At 41.8% G+C, this 21,119-nt stretch overlaps 1 protein-coding gene across 8 annotated transcripts in view; it reads left to right on the top strand.

Moving 5' to 3' along the window:
* The window catches only part of SBF2 (SET binding factor 2), a 290,016-nt gene that overhangs the window by 230,817 nt on the left and 38,080 nt on the right, over positions 1-21,119 (top strand). For 6 of the 8 annotated variants that reach the window (XR_013228318.1, XM_077321787.1, XM_077321784.1 and 3 more), the window contains 7 exons: positions 1,697-1,824; positions 4,612-4,787; positions 8,661-8,806; positions 8,909-9,107; positions 12,235-12,431; positions 16,881-17,018; positions 18,096-18,191. Coding sequence is in view for 7 of the 8 variants with exons in the window: in XM_077321787.1 (XP_077177902.1) it covers positions 1,697-1,824; positions 4,612-4,787; positions 8,661-8,806; positions 8,909-9,107; positions 12,235-12,431; positions 16,881-17,018; positions 18,096-18,191 (1,080 nt within the window). In the remaining variant the exon portion in view is untranslated. The remainder of the gene's footprint in view (positions 1-1,696; positions 1,825-4,611; positions 4,788-8,660; positions 8,807-8,908; positions 9,108-12,234; positions 12,432-16,880; positions 17,019-18,095; positions 18,192-21,119) is intronic. The other 2 variants (XM_077321786.1, XM_077321785.1) reach the window with 1 other exon arrangement.

The raw sequence follows: 21,119 nt of genomic DNA, 5'->3' as shown, positions 1-21,119 counted from the left end.
ATCAATTGTGTGATTAAAACAAATTTATGAAATATCCTAAAGAAAGCTGAGAGGGATTAATCTTTGTGCATGCACAAAATGAAGGGTTCCTAATTACATGACAAGGAAATTGATGTTTAAAACTTAAGAATACCAGCTGTCAGTATTGGGAGGGGGGGATTTGTAGCAGGTATAGGTTCCAAATTACTTTCATATGCTGAACTATTTCTGTGACACATGTATGGCAAAGTTTAAATAGTTTGCTAGGAGCAAGGGGTACAGAGCCAATTAAAGAGTAATAAGTGAACTAGTAGAGCAACAATTGAGTGTGACAGAAGGGTAAAGAATTTAAACCCAGGTAGTCCATCATTTCTGAAAAAGAACAGAGATTAATAAAAGGGGAATAACTCAAAATGTCATGGGAACTTTTAATGTTAAGAATCACAAAAGCATTTATCTTGGTCACATATAAAATTAGCCATCATTGTTTGATCCAATATTGCTTTTATTGTGTCTTGGAAATTATAACTTTAGCTGTAGTTTTGTGGTTTTCAATATAATAAAGGATATATTTAAATTATTTATTTATGCTGTAGAAATAGGTCTGGCAATGAAAGTGATGCATCTAATATTTTGTCCTTTCTTCAGTACACAGGTATTTTACATTTAAAATAACATTTGTTTTTTAGTTTCATAATGGTGATTTGATTGTATGGTTTGCTGTGTGAGCAATTAAGTGCTAGGATGGGGAACAGCAACCTCTGGATCTTTAATAAATAATAAAGTTGACATTACACTGATCTTAAAGAATGGTTATGGTGATGGAGAAGATAAGACAGCATTACAAATTTAAACAAAAGTGTGGTCTTGTGATTTTGTTTAGTTTCAAGACACCTGAATGATGAGTGTCCTACATGTTCTGAATGATTGGTGTCCTATAAAGAATACCTTTCCATGAATTTAAAACACAAGTACCTTGCCTTGTGTCTGAATGTTGGAAATCATATGAAGTAGAAATTTACAGCATATTGTAACATTTGAAGAAGAAGAGTTGGTTCTTATATGCTGCTTTTCTCTACCAGAAGGAGTCTCAAAGTGGCTTACAGTCGCCTTCCCTTTCCTCTCCCCACAACAGACACCCTGTGAGGTAGGTAAAGATGAGAGAGCCCTGAGATTACTGAAGAAGAAGAGTTGGTACTTAGATGCCGCTTTTCTCTACCAGAAGGTCTCTCAAAGCAGCTTACAATCTGCTTCCCTTTCCTCTCCCCACAACAGACACCCTGTGAGGTAGGTGAGTCTGAGAGAGCCCTGATATCACTGCTCGGTCAGAACAGCTTTATCAGTGCCATGGTGTGCCCAAGGGGAGTGCGGAATCAAACCCAGTTCATCAGATTAGAGGTCCGCACTCCTAAGCACTACAGCACTACACCAAGCTGGTTAATTCTCCATTTTATGTATGTAGGCAGCTTTTCCAAGCTGTTTTGAATGGAAACATCAAACAGCAAAGTTAGCAGTTTGAATTTGGTCCTGTTGTGCTCTTTATAATGTGTATCCTGCAGTGTTGTGATTATTTAATAATTTCTATAATGATTTGATTTTGTACCATTATGTTTCACTTGGGTAAGCGTGATCATATATGTACTATATAGAGAGTATATAAAGGATGAAGAAATTCCGTTTAATGACCCATGATGCCATGTTCATCTGATATTCCTAGTGGGAGAACAAACAGTTATTCGGAGCTTCCCCATTGCCTCAATAACTAAGGAGAAGAAAATTACCATCCAGAATCAACTTCAACAGAGTATGCAAGAAGGATTGCAAGTCACCTCAGCTACCTTTCAGGTAAAATAGTTATACTTCAAACTTTGTGGCAATTTTCTTAGAGGAATCCAGATTATTTCCTCGTGCAAAAACAATATGAACTTCACAAATATCACTGATTTCTGAATAAATCACTTCCTCGTCAATTGGGGAGGATTTGTGAGGACAGAGCATGCAGAAAGCCTATAGATAAAGGCTGCAGTTATGCACAGGTTCATCTAAATCCCATGGATTTTAACAAGGCTTAAGTGTACTTAACTAGACTTAGTTATGTATTGGATTGTGGCCAAAGTCAGATTTAAATAAAAAGTAGTACAACTGGAAACGAAGACATATTTTTTTTCCTAGAAGCACTTCTTAGAGTTCTTAAATCCATCCTTGGTAGAAATAAGATAAATGGCTTTGGTACTTCCTAGGGGGATGGCAAGATGTACTGAATGTAAGACCCAGAACACTGTTTAACCCATAGTGACTTGATACAAACACCAGAGTTAACGCAACAATACAGACTATTCTTTCTTGCTGTTGCAGTTGGAACAGCAATATAACAAAAAAGCTATTGTTGTTCAATATTTAGTCTGTTTCCTCATAAGGAATCCTCATGAGGAATCCTGCCACCTCAGGATGCTGGCAGGTTTTAGAGCCCTCTCCACATGATATTGCCTACATCCCGAAGTTCTCCAGGGGCTGGCTTAAGTTTTGCCTCGGGATGAGGGAAATTGCAAAAAGTGGATTTGCCAGTTTTTCTCTTATATCCCATCGGTGAGCAACCAGGGATCAACCAGAGGCAAGTACATATGCAGGAGAAAAGGTGCAACAGTCTCTCTAGTATTGTCCCACCCTCACACCTGCCTTCCCCTCTCCATTTCCTGCTCCGAGTATTATTATTTTTTTTATGTAGTGGTCCACATTGCAGCATGACCACAAAGCTACATTGTCAAAGGTAAAATACAATCTTATTTAAAATGCCCATGGTCTTTTGGGGATCAGGCAGGCAAAATACAGACCCGTTTGTGGTTCCTTGGAGCTGGGGAATGAAAGGGGAAAGGTAGGAGCGGGTGATCAAGCAGCTTTCTCCTGATTATTCAGCCATGCGTGCGCTTTGTTTTTAAGTGAACCGTTTACACACAATAACTCTCTGGGCTCCAGTTATCATGTTAAGTGTCTAAGAAATCCACCAAGACATAAATAAAGTCAAAAAGAACATGAATCCCCAAAAGTGGGGGAATGCTGAATCGTTTTCCATAGCAATGTGAAAGTGTTGTGGCATTACCACATAGGAACGCAGAAGTGCCTTAAAAAAAATGGGGGGCTGAGGGGGGAATAAAGTTTCAGTCCACGAGAGAACTGCTGTGCTGTGATTTGTGTCTTTCTGTAATTGACAAGCCATTAGGGGGGAGTTTGTTTTGTTTTTCCTTGCAGCCTCATCAGGAGGCATAAAGTCGTGACAAGGCAGAGGGAAAATGTGGGATGGGTCTCCTGTGAGGAGGGCTGCAAATGCAAGGCCACTCATATTTTAGCCCCTCAGTGCAGTAATTGACTTACTAACAAACAATGTTTAGTTGCAGCAACTATATGTTTATTCATATATCATTATACCAAAATCCAGACCTTTTAACCATAATTAAATGATAGAAGAGCAAACAGACTTCTTATTCAGATGAGGATCCAGAATTTTTCTTCTCAGATCTAAATAGATTACAGAGAAAAGGAATAAATGCTCAGTAGTTTCTACCAGACTTATTAGAGCTACAAATTCTAGATCCCCCCTTCTTGTTCTGTAAATCATCATTAATATAAGATAGCAAACTGGAGTAAATTCATTCTTTAAAGAGGAAAAATCTCCAATAACATGTAACAGTAATACTGCTTCTCATGCTTTTAGCTATGATCAAGTATCTGTTCTTAGTATTGGTATCTGTTCTTATCAGCTTAATTAACCACCAATAATTAATAATTTATTTAAATATTATATTGGACTGTTTTATTTATTTATTATCTGTTTTTAAATATATTGACCGCCACTCAAAGACCACTCTGGCTCGTGGCGGTAAACTCGATAAAAACAACAATAAAATTACAACCTCTAAATAGCGTAATCCAATTTATTCCCTCCCAGCTCACCAGTCCACTCCCAGTACATACCACCTATCAAGCTTGGGAATCGGCATCTCTTACCCTAGATGGTCAGGGCATTTGAAGGTCCTCTGAAGGAGTGACCCAAATTTTCCATAGTCTGGCCTCAGCCAAATGCCTGGTGGAAGAGCTTCATCTTGCAGGCCATGCGGAACTGTGATGGTGCCGTCAGGGCCTTCAGCTTTTCCAGGAGCTCATTCCACCACGTTGGGGCCAAGACCAAAACCCTAGCCCTGGTTGAGGCCAGGCGTGCTTCCTGTGGGCCAGGGACCACCAGCAAATTCAAGCCCACAGAGTGAAGAGCCCTGCAGGCAAGTGGTCCCTCAGATATGCAGGGCCCAGACCGCAGATGATGATGATGATGATGATGATGATGATGATGTCGTTGTTGATGATGATGATGATGATGAAGAAGAAGAAGAAGAAGAAGAAGAAGAAACAAACAAAATTCAAATCTTTTTCACATATAGTATCACTAAGGTTTCCTCTTAGAAATGTAGCGAAGTTCCCATATTTATCATAGAGTTTGAACAAATCGTAAATCAATGCTTTAAACATCTAGTTTAATATGTACCATATTCTATGAACCTAATTTTAAAAGTGCATTTCTAATGCCTAGTTCTTGTTCTTATGCCTTTCTCTGAGTAATGTATTGCATCTTTTTATACATAGCTGATTAAGGTAGCTTTTGATGAAGAAGTGAGCCCTGAAGTGGTAGAGATGTTTAAGAAACAGCTAATGAAGTTTCGCTACCCCCAGTCCATCTTTAGCACTTTTGCTTTTGCAGCTGGTCAAACTGCACCTCAGATAATTCTACCAAAACAAAAAGAAAAGAACACTTCCTTTCGGTAAGAAATAGTCTTTAATTTCTTATACATTTTATATTTGTTATAAATATTGTTCTATATGTATAGTTTCATAGAGGTATACAATTTTAAATACTTCAAGGATGCTTCAGAAGAGGAATATTTAAGATGTGAATCCAAAAGTTATCAAGGGGAAGGCAGGTACAATGCTTCTTTCAAAATACATAATGCCACATTCTCTCCACATTCTCAACTTTCCTTTAAAAAAAACCTTGCCTTTTTGTTTTTGGGGATGTATAGGAAATATACATCCCCAATATGCAAGCAGATTATTCTTTCTGATTGTCTTTCTAAAGATGGCAAAGGAAGCTTTGAGGAGACTCTGAAACTAACTCCTGAATCAGTTAATCCCTTTTTAACTGAGCTCATTCTCATCTGGCTGGTTCTACTATCTTAGTTCTTGTTTGCTTCCTTTTCTCTGGGTAGAAAATTAGAGTGAAGAGTGCACTATTTTAGCCTGCCCTTTCCAGTGAAAAGTTTCCTTTGGGAGTAGTTTTGGCCATGGAAAGGGGAAGAAAGTGTGTGTGTGTGGGGGGGGGGGGGGATTCATGTTAAAACTGACATTTTATCCCATTATTTGTAAGTCACCATAACACAATTTATGTGAAAGGGTATGTACCTCTTAAGCATATGTAGAATAGCTTTTACTCATCAGTGAATAAGCACTGTCTAGCTCCAGCCCTCACCTTCCGAATCTGAGATTAGTGTATAAAGTGTATAATGTATAAAGAAGTATTAATGCTCAGAGAGACTCAATCACATCTGACTGCAGGAAAGGAGGGGGGAATCTGAACAAACCAGCCAGAAAAACAGTTGCGTCTTTGGATGACTAAGGAATAAAGGGATTGCTAAAGGAAGATGAGGAGATGACAGAGAAGCTCAATAAAGGGTCCAGAGGGGAACCAGGAAATTATAGTCCCATCAGCCTAACATCTGTCGCAAGCAAATTAGTACCAACTGTAATCAGAGTCAACCTTGAGCCGGCTGCTGGGATTGAACTCCCAGCCTTATGGGCAAAGCTTTCAGACGGCTGCCTTACCACTCTGCACCACAAGAGGCTCTTAACAATCACATACTAACCAACTCTGCAATAGCGACCATAATCTCTAATAATCCCTCCTTGTTCAGGGTGGGGCACTGATCTCAATCTAATATTAATATGATGTTAATCTTATCTAATGTAATGAGAGCTGGGGTCGAGATGATTTTGGGAACCAGTTGGAAAACCCCTCCCCCGGGACATGTTGACAACGATTCCAAGTAGACATATATTTAGACATTCAAAAGGCTTTTTATAAAGTACCTCACCAAAGACTCATGAGTAAACTTAGTAGTCATGGGGAAAGTAGATGGATCATCTTATGGACTGAATGACAGTAAGCAAAATGTAGGAATAAGTGGAGAGTTCTACCAATGGAGGGAAGTAAGCAGTGGAGTTCCACAAGGATTGATATTTAGACCAATACTATTTAATTTATTCATTAATGATCTGGAACCACGGGTGATAAGTATAAGTTTGCAGGTGACACAAAATTATTCAGGATTGTGAAACCGAGTCTGAACTTCAACAGGATTTCCACAAATTGGGTGAGCTGGTGACAAATTAGGTGAGCTGTGTGATTTCACTTGATTGCACTCAAAGAGCAAACTTTGTTGAAGAAAAGTGTCTTTACTGAAGAAACAACGATGTGGGCATCTCTATGTTTTTGCAAAGACTGACCTCTCTGGGAACCAATAACCCTTATCAATGTTGGCAACAGAAATGCTTGGTAGAGATCTACAACTGGACCAAAAACCCAGATGGCAACTGTTTCACCTTCTTATGCCCACATCTCAGTAATGCATGCCAGATCCACTGGTCTGATCCAGCAGAGATCTTGTTAATGTTCTTCTACATACCAACTGGAAATTACTTACCACTAAAAGTTTTGTAACATCCCTGGGAGGAGGGGAAAGAAAAATTATGAATCTGACAGTACTGAAAGTACAAAAGGTGGAAGCAATTTTAGCTATGGCAACTGCCCTAGAACTTATGTTGGGGGAGGGAACTGTCTAGCTGCCTTGTTTGGGAGCTCCTGGGTTCTGTCAGCATCTTACAGCGGGCGAAGATGGCAAAGGACTCACAGTGGCAGGCAATCAGCAGTAGGACAGTGGGGGGGAGCCCTGCCCCCACATCACCCAGTTTATGCTGGTTCACTGTCTTTCAGGCAGCACCAACAGCAGCCCCCATGCCATACTCTGCCCCCCTCAGGGATTCTGAGGCCCCATCCTCAGAATCCCTAAAACATCCCCTCTCTAAAGAGGAGACAGGCCAAGAATCCTGCAGAAATATATAGTGATGTTAATAAACTAGAGGAAATAATCAGTAGTTTTTACTGTAATGTGTTTAATATGTAATAACCAATTTTAGATTCTGTATACTTTCAAAATAAGAAACAAGCAAATTCCTCTTCTCTAAACAGTATGCGGTGTTACAGATTTTAAAAATATCTTAGCATCACCAATCTCACAGGCAATTTATTAAGTGCCTCTTTTGCCACCATAGAATTAATATAGGAGTGAAATTTTAACCTTGTTAATCATTTTAAATCACTAGTAAAACATGAAAGTTCCTAAGGCAAGCTTAGGAGTTTTTTTGACTGAATAGATTATGACGATATTCTCTAGTACCATATTGATTTGGGGCTTTAATACCTTCCTTCTACCTCTTCTTCCTACTTGCCTTGAATACCATATATGCCTTCTGAAAAGAAATTGAGAATGACATAAATTCATTTCTATATTATTGTAATTCCTCTAATGCAGCCCTTTTCAATCTTTGACCCCTGAAATAAATTTGAGGACCCCCCGGAAGTGATGTCATCTGGCCATGCTTCCCTACCACTCCCCCAGAAGTGGCATAACCACCTGCATTCTTCATCCTTCTTTTGCTCCCACCCCCCATCTTTACTACTGCTACAGTGGCTTTGCCTCATGTAGGTCAGAACAAAGAGCAGGAGGTGAGAAGACAGCCTAGACCCCCTGGTCCACACCACAACCAACTCCCCACCCCTTTGATTTTTATACCCACGGCCTACCTACCAAGCACTCTAGGCAGAGGCAGCTACTTCCCTAGCTTGTTATCAAGTCCATTTAGGCAGGAGGGGAAAGGCCACAGACTCCCTCTGGTGCTTCCAAGGCCCCCTAGGGATCCACAGACTCCTAGTTGGGAATCCCTACTCTAATGGATTAAGCTTATTTGTTTCTTACCAAAGATTGAATAAAACATTACAAGCAGTTGTTATTTTATGTTAATGAAAAGCAAAAAATAAAAATAAAAATCCAACTGGGTGGTTCTTGATTGGACAGATAGAACCTCATGGGCATTCTAGGGGTTAGATTGGTCCATTGAAACCTGGCATTGTTAATTCAGTTTATTAATTTAACATGCTTACCTGGCACAGTTTATTCAGTTTATTAATGTAAATTATGCTTATATTTTTTGTTGTTGTAGGTTGATTTATGTTGTCTCAGTAATTATAACATTCTGGATAGAGGCCTGCAAGTAGACCCTATAATCTATGTGAAGATTAACAACAATTTTAAATTAGTTTTTTATGACAGCCCCTCCCAGCTAGCCAGCTCAGGGCGGTTTACAGCAATTAAAATAAATTAAAATCATACATATTCAGAATTATACACAGTAACAGTGAAAGCCAGTAAAATCATCATCAAATAAAATCATAAAAAAGAATCAGCCAATTGATATCTGTTGTTACATCCAGTATCCTGCCCCGTGATCGCTTCTTACATTCAGGGGGGTATATTTATATGGATGTTATAAACTCATTATGTTGTCTTTGTTTTGAATTTTAGCACTCTTTCAAAGACAATTGTAAAAGGAGCAAAACGTGCAGGGAAAATGACAATTGGCCGACAGTACTTGCTAAAAAGAAAGACGGGGACAATTGTAGAAGAAAGGGCAAATCGTCCTGGATGCAATGAGGAGGATGACATCTCAGGTAAGAAGGCATTCTCTGAATGCTGCTAACATACTCTGTTTTACAGTGAGCTTGCTTCTTTGGTGTTACTAATACCAAATTTGCAAAATATTGCAACTTTAGTTTCAGATGACAGTGAAATGCATACCAGTGGTACTTTGAAGGCATCAGAAAAATCAACCATGGAGCAGCTAGTGGAGAGAGCTTGTTTCAGAGATTATCAACGTTTAGGATTGGGGACCATCAGCAATAGCTCTTCTCGCTCAAAAACAGAGTACTTCAGAATAACTGCATTGAATAGGATGTATTCTCTTTGTAGAAGGTGAGCAGATGAAATGTAATTTTCTAAAATTACTTTTCATCCTCCATTGTGTGCATCACACATGACACATTGCAAATGAAACAGGGTTTTGTTTTATTTTTAAATTCACTCAGGAATTTGGTGATCCTGTTTAAAATTGTGGGAGGCTTCCCTCTTCTGCATCCTTAAGTGTTTCAAGAACATTAATAATCCCTGCTGATTTGTGGTTACTGCCTGTTTTTGATACTGCTAAATAGTTTTAATTTTACTTAATGGAAAGCTGACATTGTCTTAATGTGAGTTTTATGTTGCTTCTTTATTGATTAACTTAATTGTTGCATCAGTTTTAATGTATTGTTTGCCACTTGGAGGCTTTCTGATAGATATAGATAACAGTTCTTTTACAAATGAATAAAATACAGATAAAATTTGCAGAATACAAAACTGTGCAGATCCTGCACACAGATATGCCACAGCACTTCTTTCTCCCTTTCTTTCTCCTTCCCTCTTCCTTGCCTTCTTCCTTTTTTCTTCCTGTCTTCCCTCCCTCTCCCTTTCTTTCACACTTTATCCCTTTTTCTCATCCTTCCTTCCCCTTTCTCCCTCCCTCCTTCCTTCCTCCTTTCTTCTCTTTCTTAATTTCTTCCGCCCTCTCTCTTCCTTTCTTCCTTTTTCCTGTCTTACTTCTTTCATCCCCTTACCTACATTCCTTCCTTCTTTCCTCCATCTCCTACTTTCTTTGTTTTTGCTTCATCCCCTTTCCTTCCCCCTGCCTGCCTGTCTTCAATCCTGCCTTCCTTCCTGCCTTTTTCTTTCTCCTTACCTCCCTCCCCTCTTTCTCTCTCTCTCACCTTTACTTTCTTCCTCCACTTTTTGTCTTCCTTCCTTCAACCCTTTTCATTCCTTCTTTCCTCCTTTCCTTTCTTTGTTCCTTTTCCTTCCTTTGCCCCTTTTTTCCTTCCTTCCTACCTTTCCTCCTTTTCTTTCTCCCTACCCTCTTTCTGTCCTTCCTTCTCTTTTCCCTTACTTCCTTTTTTCTTCCTTCCATTTTCCCTCCTTCCTTCCTTTATTTTTCTTTCTTCTTCCCTCCTCCTATTTTTCTCTCTTTCTCTTTCTCTCTTTTTCATTTTCTCTTCCCTCCAGTTGTTTTCTCCATAGGAATGGATGCCTGGAGGTCAGTTGTTATCCCTGAAGATCTCCGGGCCCCCACCTGGAGATTGGCAACCCAGCTTCCTGCTTGTGGGGCATCAGACCCTTAAGATAAGAGTCTGCTATTCTTTAACAACTCCACCATGCTGGATCTCAAGTTCAAGCAGGGAGCAGGGGAAGGAAGACCAGCACCCAGGAAGGAAACAGTGCTGGCATCTATCCTAGCACCCCTTGTATTCCCAGTGCAACAGGCTTTGCCCCTATGTAGATACCTGAACTCTATTTTTAAAATCTTTTCTTTGAATCTTCTCTGTTCAAAACAAAAAATCCCAGATGTAGCCGCTTTACTTTCTGAATTTGTTGGGTTTTTTAAAAACTTATATAACCATCAATTTGCATATTATAGCTTTGCATATTATAGCTGTATAAATGGATTTTGATGCAAGCCAAAGGCAGTTGCTTGTCATCACCAAAGTCCTGGCAGTGGTTTAGTATGTTAATTCAGCGCATCTAAACATTCTTACTCATAAAAAGTATCTATAAACAATCAGTCAAGGACAAGTATGAAATGTACATGCTGTTTCTTTCTGTTACTGTAGTGATCCTCTTGTTGTATTCTCATGAAACAAGTATGCAATTCAATTGAATGACAAAAGATTGGATTGAGGATAATTTTTAAAGTGTTACCCAGCTATTAAAATGGTAGATCAAGGGGGAAATATGCAGTCATTTAATATGCTAGGGGAAAATGGAGGCAATGCCTAAAAATCATTTAAACTAAGTTCTCATACTGTAAGGTGAGCAACAGATGCAAAAACAAGATAACATAAAGCTTTATAAATTGCCCCTGGACATTATTGTTGTTTTGGACTATTCTATCCTCAGAGCTCTGATTCCAAAGTAAAAGAGCTTTAAATCAACTATAGAATCAAACATCAAATAGTTAATATATAAAAACAAGTAGCAGACAGTACAAAAGCCAGAGATTATAACAGTAGAAAGGCCTGATAAAACAGAAAAGAGTTTAACTGTGCCTCTAAAAGGACAAATGTTATGGAGCCAGGCAAATGTCCAGCAGAAGGGAATTCTTTAAAAAGGGGCCATAATTGCTTATAGACAACCTCACCTTCCTCAGTGGCAGAACTAGACATAGCAATCCCTATAGGCTGACCTTCAGAAGAATGCATTTTAAACACTGCAAAAATCAAGTCCTGCTGTTATAAGAGCCAGTGTAATGGTTAAGAGTGTTAAATTACTTTATGGGAGATCCAATTTCAAATCCTTACTTGGGCCATGAAAGCTAGTTGGGTGACCTTGAGCCAGTCTCTCAGCCTAACCTATCTCACATGGTTGTACTGAGGATAGAACGTAGGAGTAGAGAATGATGTAAGCCACTTTGGGTCTCCATTGGGTAAAAAAGTGGGATACATATGCAATAAATAAATAAATGTCCATAGCAAAGTGCCATATTCATTTTAACCCTGAGCTGCATTAAATTAAAAAGTGCAGTTGGACTCTCTGCAGAAGTCCGGTACTTTCCTACTAGGGTCGTGCGCTCCAGTGTGCTTCAGCTGCTTTGGCGATCACTGAAGCCCGAAGCGGCCAGCGCCACAGCACAGTGTGGAGGGGTGCTGGTGGCGCACCAGACAGCGCCCACACTCAGAGCTCTGTACCTGCAGGCAGGCGCTGGCTGGCACACAGCCGCTAGAGCTGTCCCTCCCCTCCACACTGTGGCGCTGGCTACTTTGGGCTTCAGTGATTGCCGAAGCAGCCGAAGTGCACTGGAGCGCAAAACTCTATTTTCTACTGTTCTGTGTCATTAGGAATGGTTAGAAACAGCAGGTTGGACAGAAGAATGTAAATTTTGGCAAATTGGTGAGTTTTGCATTCATGTCCATAGTAATTCACTGCCTCTATAGAAATGCATGAATGGCATTCATTAGGTTCAAAGTACACCTGAGCCATCTAACTACCCCTTTTCCTTTTCTGATTGATATAGCTATCCAGGGCTATTAGTAGTACCTCAGACTGTGCAAGACAGCAGCTTGCAGAGAGTAGCACGCTGTTATCGACACAATCGCCTTCCGGTTGTCTGTTGGAAAAACCCCAAAACCAGCACACTCCTGCTTCGAGCTGGTGGTTTTCATGGCAAAGGAGTTGTTGGCCTTTTCAAATCTCAAAATTCACAAACATCAGGTGAGAGAGATGTTTCCTGTGAGGGCTGTTTGACAGAGAGAGAGCGCACTGTAGTTATCTGTTTTTGCAGTGTCATGGTTTAAGATATAGCACTGGGTATAAAGACCTTTGTTTTAATATCTAATAAGCTCTGGGGTGTCTTTTAATGTTGTTCATTTTGTTTTTCTGCAAAATACTGCAAGTTACAAATGAATGCTGGCATTAAGGAGCTAATACTCGGAATAAAAATGCAATCAAGGAGTTAACTATGGCTTGCATTACTTATTTGCCAAGTTGTTTCCTTCTAAAGTCTCCTGCACTAATCAGCATCAAATGCAGGATCCTGGATATTATTGGGCTGGCCTAATATGGTAGATACTATGTTCTTGTAATCAGACTGAATAAATGAAGTTTAGACATGCATCATGCTCATTTATAGTGTCCTGTTCTAACCATATCACAATGCCTTCATGGAGTTATTCTTCACAAGCATTGGTGTGTTGCCCAGTTAATTCTACTGCACTCCTCTAATGATAAGCACATCTGAAGGACATTGTACTCCCCTTGTTTGTTGGAGTTCAGGGGGCATGGTTGACTCTCTTAAGACCTTGCGGTTGTACTGGACTCAATGCTATTGCTGGAGAAGAACGTTAATACAACTGCAAAAAGGGTTTTCTCATTGCTCAGCCTCACCTGTAAAATGACCTTGGTACAGCTGACCTGACCAACTGGATCCATGCCATAGTCACATCAAGACTAGACTATTGTAAGGCACTGTGCATTGGTTTCCCCTGAGAATCAACTCAGAAACACTATTCAATGCAGAATGAACACACATAAAGCTGCCTTGTACTGACACAGAACTTTGGTCCATCAAGGTTAGTATTGTCTACTCAGACTGGCAGTGGCTCTCTATTGTCCCATGCAGAGGATTTTCACCTCACCTACTGCCAGATTTTTTAAGCGGAGATACTGAGGACTAAATCTGGGACCTTCTGCATGCTAAGCAAATGTCCTACTAATGAGCCACAGCCCCTCCCCAGGGCCATAGCCCAACTATTTTCAGGAGCTACACTGAGAAAGTATATATGACTCTCATTCTGCAGTCACTCTTGTCAGGAGCTACACAGAGTATGTATATATTTATTTATTTATTTATTTATTTAGATTTTTATACCAAACTTTCATACGGCTCTCATTCTGCAGAACACTCCACTGGCTGCCCATCAGTTACCAGCTTCAATGTAAAGTATTGGTTATCACATTCTTACCACATAGTGGCTCTATAATTGGGAAGAGCCACTATAGGTGGAGTGGTGTCTGGGCCCTGTCCAGGTGTTTGACAGACCTGTCCAGGTGTTTGACAGTGGACACCACTTCTGTTCCACAGGCCAAACTGGATTGGGCCAGCCCATGGAGCATCCAGCCTGAACACCCAGCTGTGAGGCGCACATGCATACACGTGCCATCTCTGCTGTGGCCTCCACCTTAAGGGATGCCTGAGAAGGTCAAGAAGGCTCCTACTCTCGTGACTTTCTGCAAAGTATACAAAGCTGAATGATTCAAAAGGGCTTTTCTACACAGACAATAGGGCTGCACTGTACAAAATGATTCACAAAGTTACTTGGATATATGATAGAAGATTATGCTCTATACCAGCGGTCCGCAAGCTTTCGCTTGCTGCGGACCGCTGTGGTGTAGTGGGTGGAGAGGGCGGCCTGGGGGCCCGCGGATGCGCGGCAGCCCCAGCGCAAACACGCATGCGCGGACTGCCGTGCATGTGCGTTTGCGCCCAGCAGGGGCGCAAACTCGCGTGCTCAGCAGTCTGCGCATGCGCGTTTGTGGCGCCACCATGCCGACGGCCGCAGCTCCCCCTCCCAGCACCTCCGGGCCGCGAGCAAATCGGCCGCTAAAGCTAAAGCGGCCGATTAGCTTGCGGCTCGGCAAGCTTCTCTTCCCTCCCCTCCCCTCCCCTCCCAAAGCGAGAAGCTTGCCGGGCCGCGAGCTAATCGGCCACTTTGGCAGCCGATTTGCTTGCGGCCTAGCGAGCTTCTCGCTTCGGGGGGGAAGGGAAGAAGGAGCCGCAGCCCGCGCCGAGGCCTTCGCAGCCCGGCACCGGGCCGTGGCCCGCGGGTTGGGGACCACTGCTCTATACCATTACGTACAAGTTGCTTTTTGTCAGAGCTCTCTGCTATGACCTGTCCGTCTTGGGTGGCCCTGCACGGCATAGCTCATAGCTTCACTGAGCTACACAAGCCCCTTCGCCACGACAAGGCAGCGATCCTTGAAGGGGTTGCTGTAAATAGGATCCTACTATGTAGTTTGACATCAATTATTTTTTCATGTTAGCACTTACACTTTGCTTCTGCTTTGTTTTTAAAGCCAATTTGACGTAGTGGTTAAGAATGGTGGCCTCTGATCTGGAGAGCCAGGTTTCATTCCCCATTCCTCCACATGTAGCCAGTTGGGTGACCTTGGGATAGTCACAGTCCTGATAGACCTGTTCTGACTGATCAGTCAGAACTTTCTCTGCCCCACCTACCTTGCATGGTATCTGTTATGGGGAAAGGAAGGGAAGGCAATTGTAAACCACTTTGAGACTCCTTTAGGCAGTAAAAACCAACGCTTCTGCTCCTTCTGAACTGGTTCTACAACCCTAATCCTATTGGCAGTGTTTATCGATAGTCCTATCCTGTTGATTGTATTGACTCACCCTGTGCAAATAGGAGCTGCAGCATTCTGTCAGTGCAAGCAAAAAAATGAGACATAGATCTGCATTCTGTGTGTACATAATAATATCTCCCCTAAATCTTTTATTGATGTTGCAAGCATAGATTTGTGTTTTCAGAATTTCTGTCTTACATGCTGTTCTGTCTGTGATGTATGGTCATGTCCCTGCAACATCAACTTAACAAAAACTGAGTGTTTATATAAAATAGGCAGCAACCAGTTTTGAGAGGGAGATGACTGTTTTGAATAGACAAGGAAATGACTGAATAATAAGAGGAAAGGGAAGGAGAGAAGAAAACAGAAGTAAAACAAAAAAACAAAATATAAAGGGTCAGGAAGAATGGGGGACAAAATGTTGAGTAGAAATTAGGAAAGAGAAGGAATCAGAGAAAGAAGGATTTAGAATTAAGAAGTTGAACAGAATCTGAAAATAAAATGAGGACAGAGGTTGACAGGAGGGGAACTGCATGAAAAAAGAGGGTATAAAGGCCAAACTAGACATGTTGCTGCTATAAGGACAGTGCCACCATTTTATTTATTTATTTATTCGATTTATTCCCCGCCACTCCCAAGGATGGCTCCTGGCAAGTTACAAGCGTCCAATAAAACCCCAATAAAACCCCATTAAAACGGACAACAATTACAGAGAAAAGCCCAAGCAACATGGCAAAAATGACTCTATAAAAACTCTCCCCACCCGCCACCCAACCTCTGTCTCTGGAGGGATGGAAAGTGGGTCAGGATCTTAGACTGATTGCTGGCTGACTGGGGGAGGTGGGCGCGATCTTTTTCACTACCCTCAACCGTAGACCTGGCAGAAGTGCTCCGTTATGCAGGCCCTACAGAACACTGAAAGTTCCCACAGGGCCTGCACCTCACTCGGGAGCTCTTTCCACCAGATCGGGGCCAGGACCAAAAAGGCCAGGTGTGTTTTCTTGAACAAGAAAAAGACCCTGGGGCCGGGAATGATCAGTACATTTTAAGTTGATTTTTACCATGAGGACCCAATCCTGATCGGGCACCCAGCACCTTATCTAAAATAGCTGCACCTCACGCATACACATGTGCACGCACACGCGCGCACACATACACAGAGGGAAATGAGTAACATGTTGCAGTGGCATTTTAAATCACTTTAAAATGACGGTGACATCCTCATGGCAGACACTAAGAGAAGGGGAAAAGCCAGCTATCAGTCACCAGCCTGATAAGTCAGCAGTGGTGCCTGGATTCTTCTTAATGAAGTTTAATCGCTTCTTTATAAGATTCACTTTTGCAAAGGGAGCTTTAAAGTGGCTTTCTATGATAGCAATGTGAACAGGCTTTGTGTTTCTATATAGCAAGACCAGAAGCTAGTGGCATGATTAGCCATATTCTAAGTGACTTTCAGAGGCAGCTCATGCCAGGCAGTGGCCCAGGGGGATCACAAATAGTGTATGAATTCCAAATAACTTGGATGTGAGTGATATTTGTATTCTAATGGCTGAGAATAATTATTAGTAGTGAGCATAGAAAGACTAATAGATTGAATTTCCTCCTGGTATAAAGAGGCATGATTTATTGAGTTATTTTTTAATATAAGAGATTACTTTTATGGTTTTTCTCCAGCATTCTTAACCTGCTCTGAACTCTAGGAATAATAAATAAAGTTCAATACTAGGTGCTATTTTGTCTCTGCCTGTTCCAGAGTGACCTGTGCCATATAAAAATTAATATATTCTCTTATGTTCATTTCCATAGCTCCTACAACACTAGAATCATCCAGCAGCATTGAACAAGAAAAATACCTGCAAGCCTTATTGAGTGCAATTTCAGTCAATTGCAAAATGAATGGCAATAACACTCTCACTATCAGGCCAACCATTGCTTTGTCTCCAGGTAAAGTTATACATTTGTACAGTTGTAGTAAAATGTAATTCTTGTTGTGTTGCTGTTTGGTCCCATCATATGTCTGTAGGAGTGCCAATGCCCAAATGGCTCACTATCCATATTGTCAAGCTGTCTTTTTAAAAAAGCTGTTCATGATGCCAGCACTTTATAGAAGTAAAATAACATAATACACATACCATAAGCATAAATGCTACTTAATGTAAGGTGAGCAAACTTACAGTCTTTAGATCTAACTCTTAAAGCACCATTTCTGATTTTTTTTTTCTGTTGAGAAACCCCTGAAGTATTCTTCAGGGTATGAGAAACTCCAGAAGTTGTGTAATCATGCAGAATATGGTTGGTAAGCATAACTGTCTATACACCCCCCCCCCCGTAGTTCCTCCCCTTCCCACCCCCTCCTGGCCTATCATTGGTCATTTTCGGAGGAAGGATAACCATGTATGGTCATATCCAATAAATGTTTAACAGATTTTAAAAACATTTTAAAAATTAATTAACTCTCACCCATTCAGAAAACCCTGAATGGCATGTGTTACTTAATGCACTCATACAGATATGGGGTATGATTTGCATTTTAAGCAGTCCTAAGATTAAAATGTAATGAATTATTTTGGATAAGTTTGGATGTTGTAATTAAGAAATGCATATTTTGTTTCAGTTGTCTTGTGATGCAACCTGATAGGGTTCATACAAAGGTAATGCTGCTGTTTTAGACACAGGAGCATGCTACTTGCCAAGTATATCAATTTGGCTTAATCAGTTGGTGAAATCAAGATTATCTAAATTCTGGCTTTTTTATAACATAACATCATCCCAAAACTGCATGTCTTGCTACATTTGTTATTAAATACTTGGACTGCATTAGCCATACCTAACCTTTTGTGTTGCTGCAAATATATACTCGTTATTTCTAATACTTATTGCCTTGCTAAGTGTAGGAAACTGGCAGCAATTACATTTATAAATTATAAAAACAAGCTTGAGTTTGGAACAAATAAAAATCTCGGTAGTTAGCCTGAATGATATTGTACTTTTAATCTCTCCATTCTTTTTGACTGACTTTAGGCACTGAAAAGAGGGCTTCAAGAATGTCCAATGTGTTTAAGCAGGTAGTGCCAGGACATTTGGATGTAAATCTATCCAATAGCTTTGCCCGAGGAGGTTAGTAAGACTAGTTCAAAGCCTACACACTGATGTAATATTTATTTTTAAAGATGACTGAGGGTGTATTCTTGCATTATGCTTCCATTTGTAACTATATAGCACATGGATACCAACCTGTGTAATACTTTCGATTGAGTGGTGTCCAGTCACTTTCCCATGCTAACTGCATAGGTAAAAGTCAGCCTCATTTGTTAAGGGGCAGGCTTTCTCTTGTTTGAATGGACACTGAACATACTAAAGCCTAAACTACATGTTAATTTTTTAAGAGTTGGATTCCCCAGACACAACTTGCTTTGCTCACTGCCACTCAGCAGCTGAGAAGAACTGCTTTATAAAGGACCATAGGGATCTAAGTAGACTTGGGATCATTGCAATGGAGGAGGAGGAGCTTTTCCCTTCCCCCATGCCATTCTCCCAGACCAAAACTGCCTACATATGGTACTGACACTTAAATCAGGTACATGAAGCTGTTTGCCCCATTTTTGAGCTGCAAATAGAATGAGGAAAATAACTTCCCCTAGGGCAGCGGTTCTCAACCTTTTTGGGGCCGCAACCCCAACTTCGGCAGTGGCAGCATGTGCATGCATGTGGGGGGTGGCAGGCACGGGCAGGTGGCAGTGTGTGCGTGCGGGCAGGCAGTGGGCACATGCGCGCACAGGTGCACAACACTTGAGGCGGCGTGGAGGCGGTCATTGCCATGGCTCTGCCCACCTCCACCGCCCACTGCCTCCATCTGCATGTGCCTGCCGCCACTCACCGGAATGGGCCACTTCGAGGTGCGCAGGTCAGTTTCCCCAGAGGGGAGTGGCAAGGAAAGGAAATGCAGTGGCGCTACATGGTCTCCCTCGCCCCCTTCTGCTGTCCACAGACCTCCCCGCCATCAGGGACAGCGAGGCCTGTGCCAGCAGCAAGCAGGTGGGGGACAGGCGTTGCAAGCCACCTTGCCTTCTCTTCTTGGCCATGCAACCGGGCAATTTGGGCACCTTCTGCCTGCCCACCCTCCAGACAGCTGAGACCCTCCTGAGGTTGGTTGGCTTCCATGCAGGGCTTCTCAGGGAGGTGGGGAACAGCAGACGCGTCAGGCAAGCTCCCCCAGGAATGTACGCAGGCACTCAACAATCTGGAGGCAGCCAGTGCCATGGCTCTGCCGCCACTGGCCACCACCACCACCTGCTGCCGCCGCTGCGGCCAACAACCTGGCAACCTCACAGAAGGGAGCCAGGTGACCTGACTTGGGGTCAGGACCTGAAGGCTGAGAACCACTGCCCGAGGGATTTTCAGCTCAGGAAATGAGCCCTTCCTCCCCAACACCATATTGCCAAGCATAAACAGGCCCTATCCTTTTGAAAGCCAGTTCCCTGCAGCTGCTGTATGGCTATGCCTCCAAAATTTTAATATGTAATTTGCTTCATGGGTTTTTAACCAGCACTGAAGGTTGTTTAGCAATTCACTGGACTGAGATTATGCTCCACAAGTGTTGGATATATCAGTTGCCTGTTGGGGATCTGGCTGAATCTATATCCTCTTACATATGGACATCCAATACACAATTAAAGCTTTTTAAAGCTGGATGCAGTAAGCTAGCAAACCATACTTATATGAGGATGCATCCTACTGTTGCATGTGAATATCTTTGGAGCAGAGTTTTCTCTCTGTAAAATAGATGTAAATGCAGAAATACTTCTGTCAACTGTTCCAGTTTATTCTACTATGAACTACCAGAAATATGAAACATGAGATTGGTAATGCCACCAAGACTAAAGCTACTATCCAGATTCTAACTTGGGTAAAGGCTGTGTTTTATCAATGCTCATGATCAGCACAGTATTTAAGTAGAAGTGATATGCACTAATTCTGCATATATTGGTGATGGATATGAAACCTACTGGAGTGAGTAAGAAAGCTAAGCCGTTTCTGTATAAGGAATTTGCCCCTGGACAATCTCTAGTTGCTGGTGGGTTTTAGTGCTACTTTCACATGATGTCGTCAGCAACCTGAGGGTGTCCAGAGGCTGGTGCAAGTGTTTGCCTTGCGTTGAGGGAAATGGCCCAAACTGGATTTGCCACTCTTTATCGTGCTTCACATCGGGAAGCAACCAGGTGCAAGTCCATGTGGAGTGAGAAATGTGTGACAGTCTTGCTAGTATTGTTCCACACTCGCACCCACCCTCCTGTCTCCATTTCCTGCTTGCCAGAATTTTTTTTTAAAGAAATGGTGCAGTCTGCATTGTGGGACTGCAAAGCTGCATTCCCCAAGTTAAAATATAATCTTCTGTTCTTTGTCCTTGTCTGTTTTGGGATCGGGCAGCCAAGACACATCCCTGTTTATGTTTTCTGGCGTTTGGGTTTTAATGGGGAAAGAAGGGGGGTGATGAAGCAGCTCTCTCCTGATAAACTAGGCATCTGTGTTCCTCGTTTTTGAGCATCACTGTTCAAACAAAATCACTTATCGGGGTCCAGTTAACATGGCCAGCCTCTCACAAATCTACCCAAACATAAATAGAGACCAAAACACCAAGAATACCAAAGGGGGGGGGGTGCTTTATTTATTGAATTTCTAGATCACCACTCTCAGCCAGGCTGGCCAGGTATTATTGCTGTGGTGTTTCTCCATAGCAATGTGGATATTCCATTTTTTAAATTAATTCCAGGACTTATGGGGAAAGGAAGTTTGAGTCCCCGAAACAACTGCTGTGCTGGGATTGGTAGTTTGTGGTAACTGACAAACCAAGGAGCAGAGAGAAAAGTTCGCTTTTTTTCTCTTGCTGCCTTGTTGGGAGTCAAAAAGCCGCAATGAGGCATCAGGAAAACGCGAGGGTGAGGGTGTCTCCCATCAAGAAGCTTGAAAATGCAGGGCTTCCAATTGTGCATTTGCAAGTAGGAGGCAGAGTGAGTTTAACGCCTCCACACAGAAATGGTCCGACTG

This window comes from Paroedura picta, chromosome 2 (assembly GCF_049243985.1).
Source record: "Paroedura picta isolate Pp20150507F chromosome 2, Ppicta_v3.0, whole genome shotgun sequence".
Taxonomy (NCBI): Eukaryota; Metazoa; Chordata; class Lepidosauria; order Squamata; family Gekkonidae; genus Paroedura; species Paroedura picta.
The sequence above is the reverse complement of the archived record's forward strand: the minus strand, read 5'-3'. Positions and strand labels throughout refer to the sequence as shown.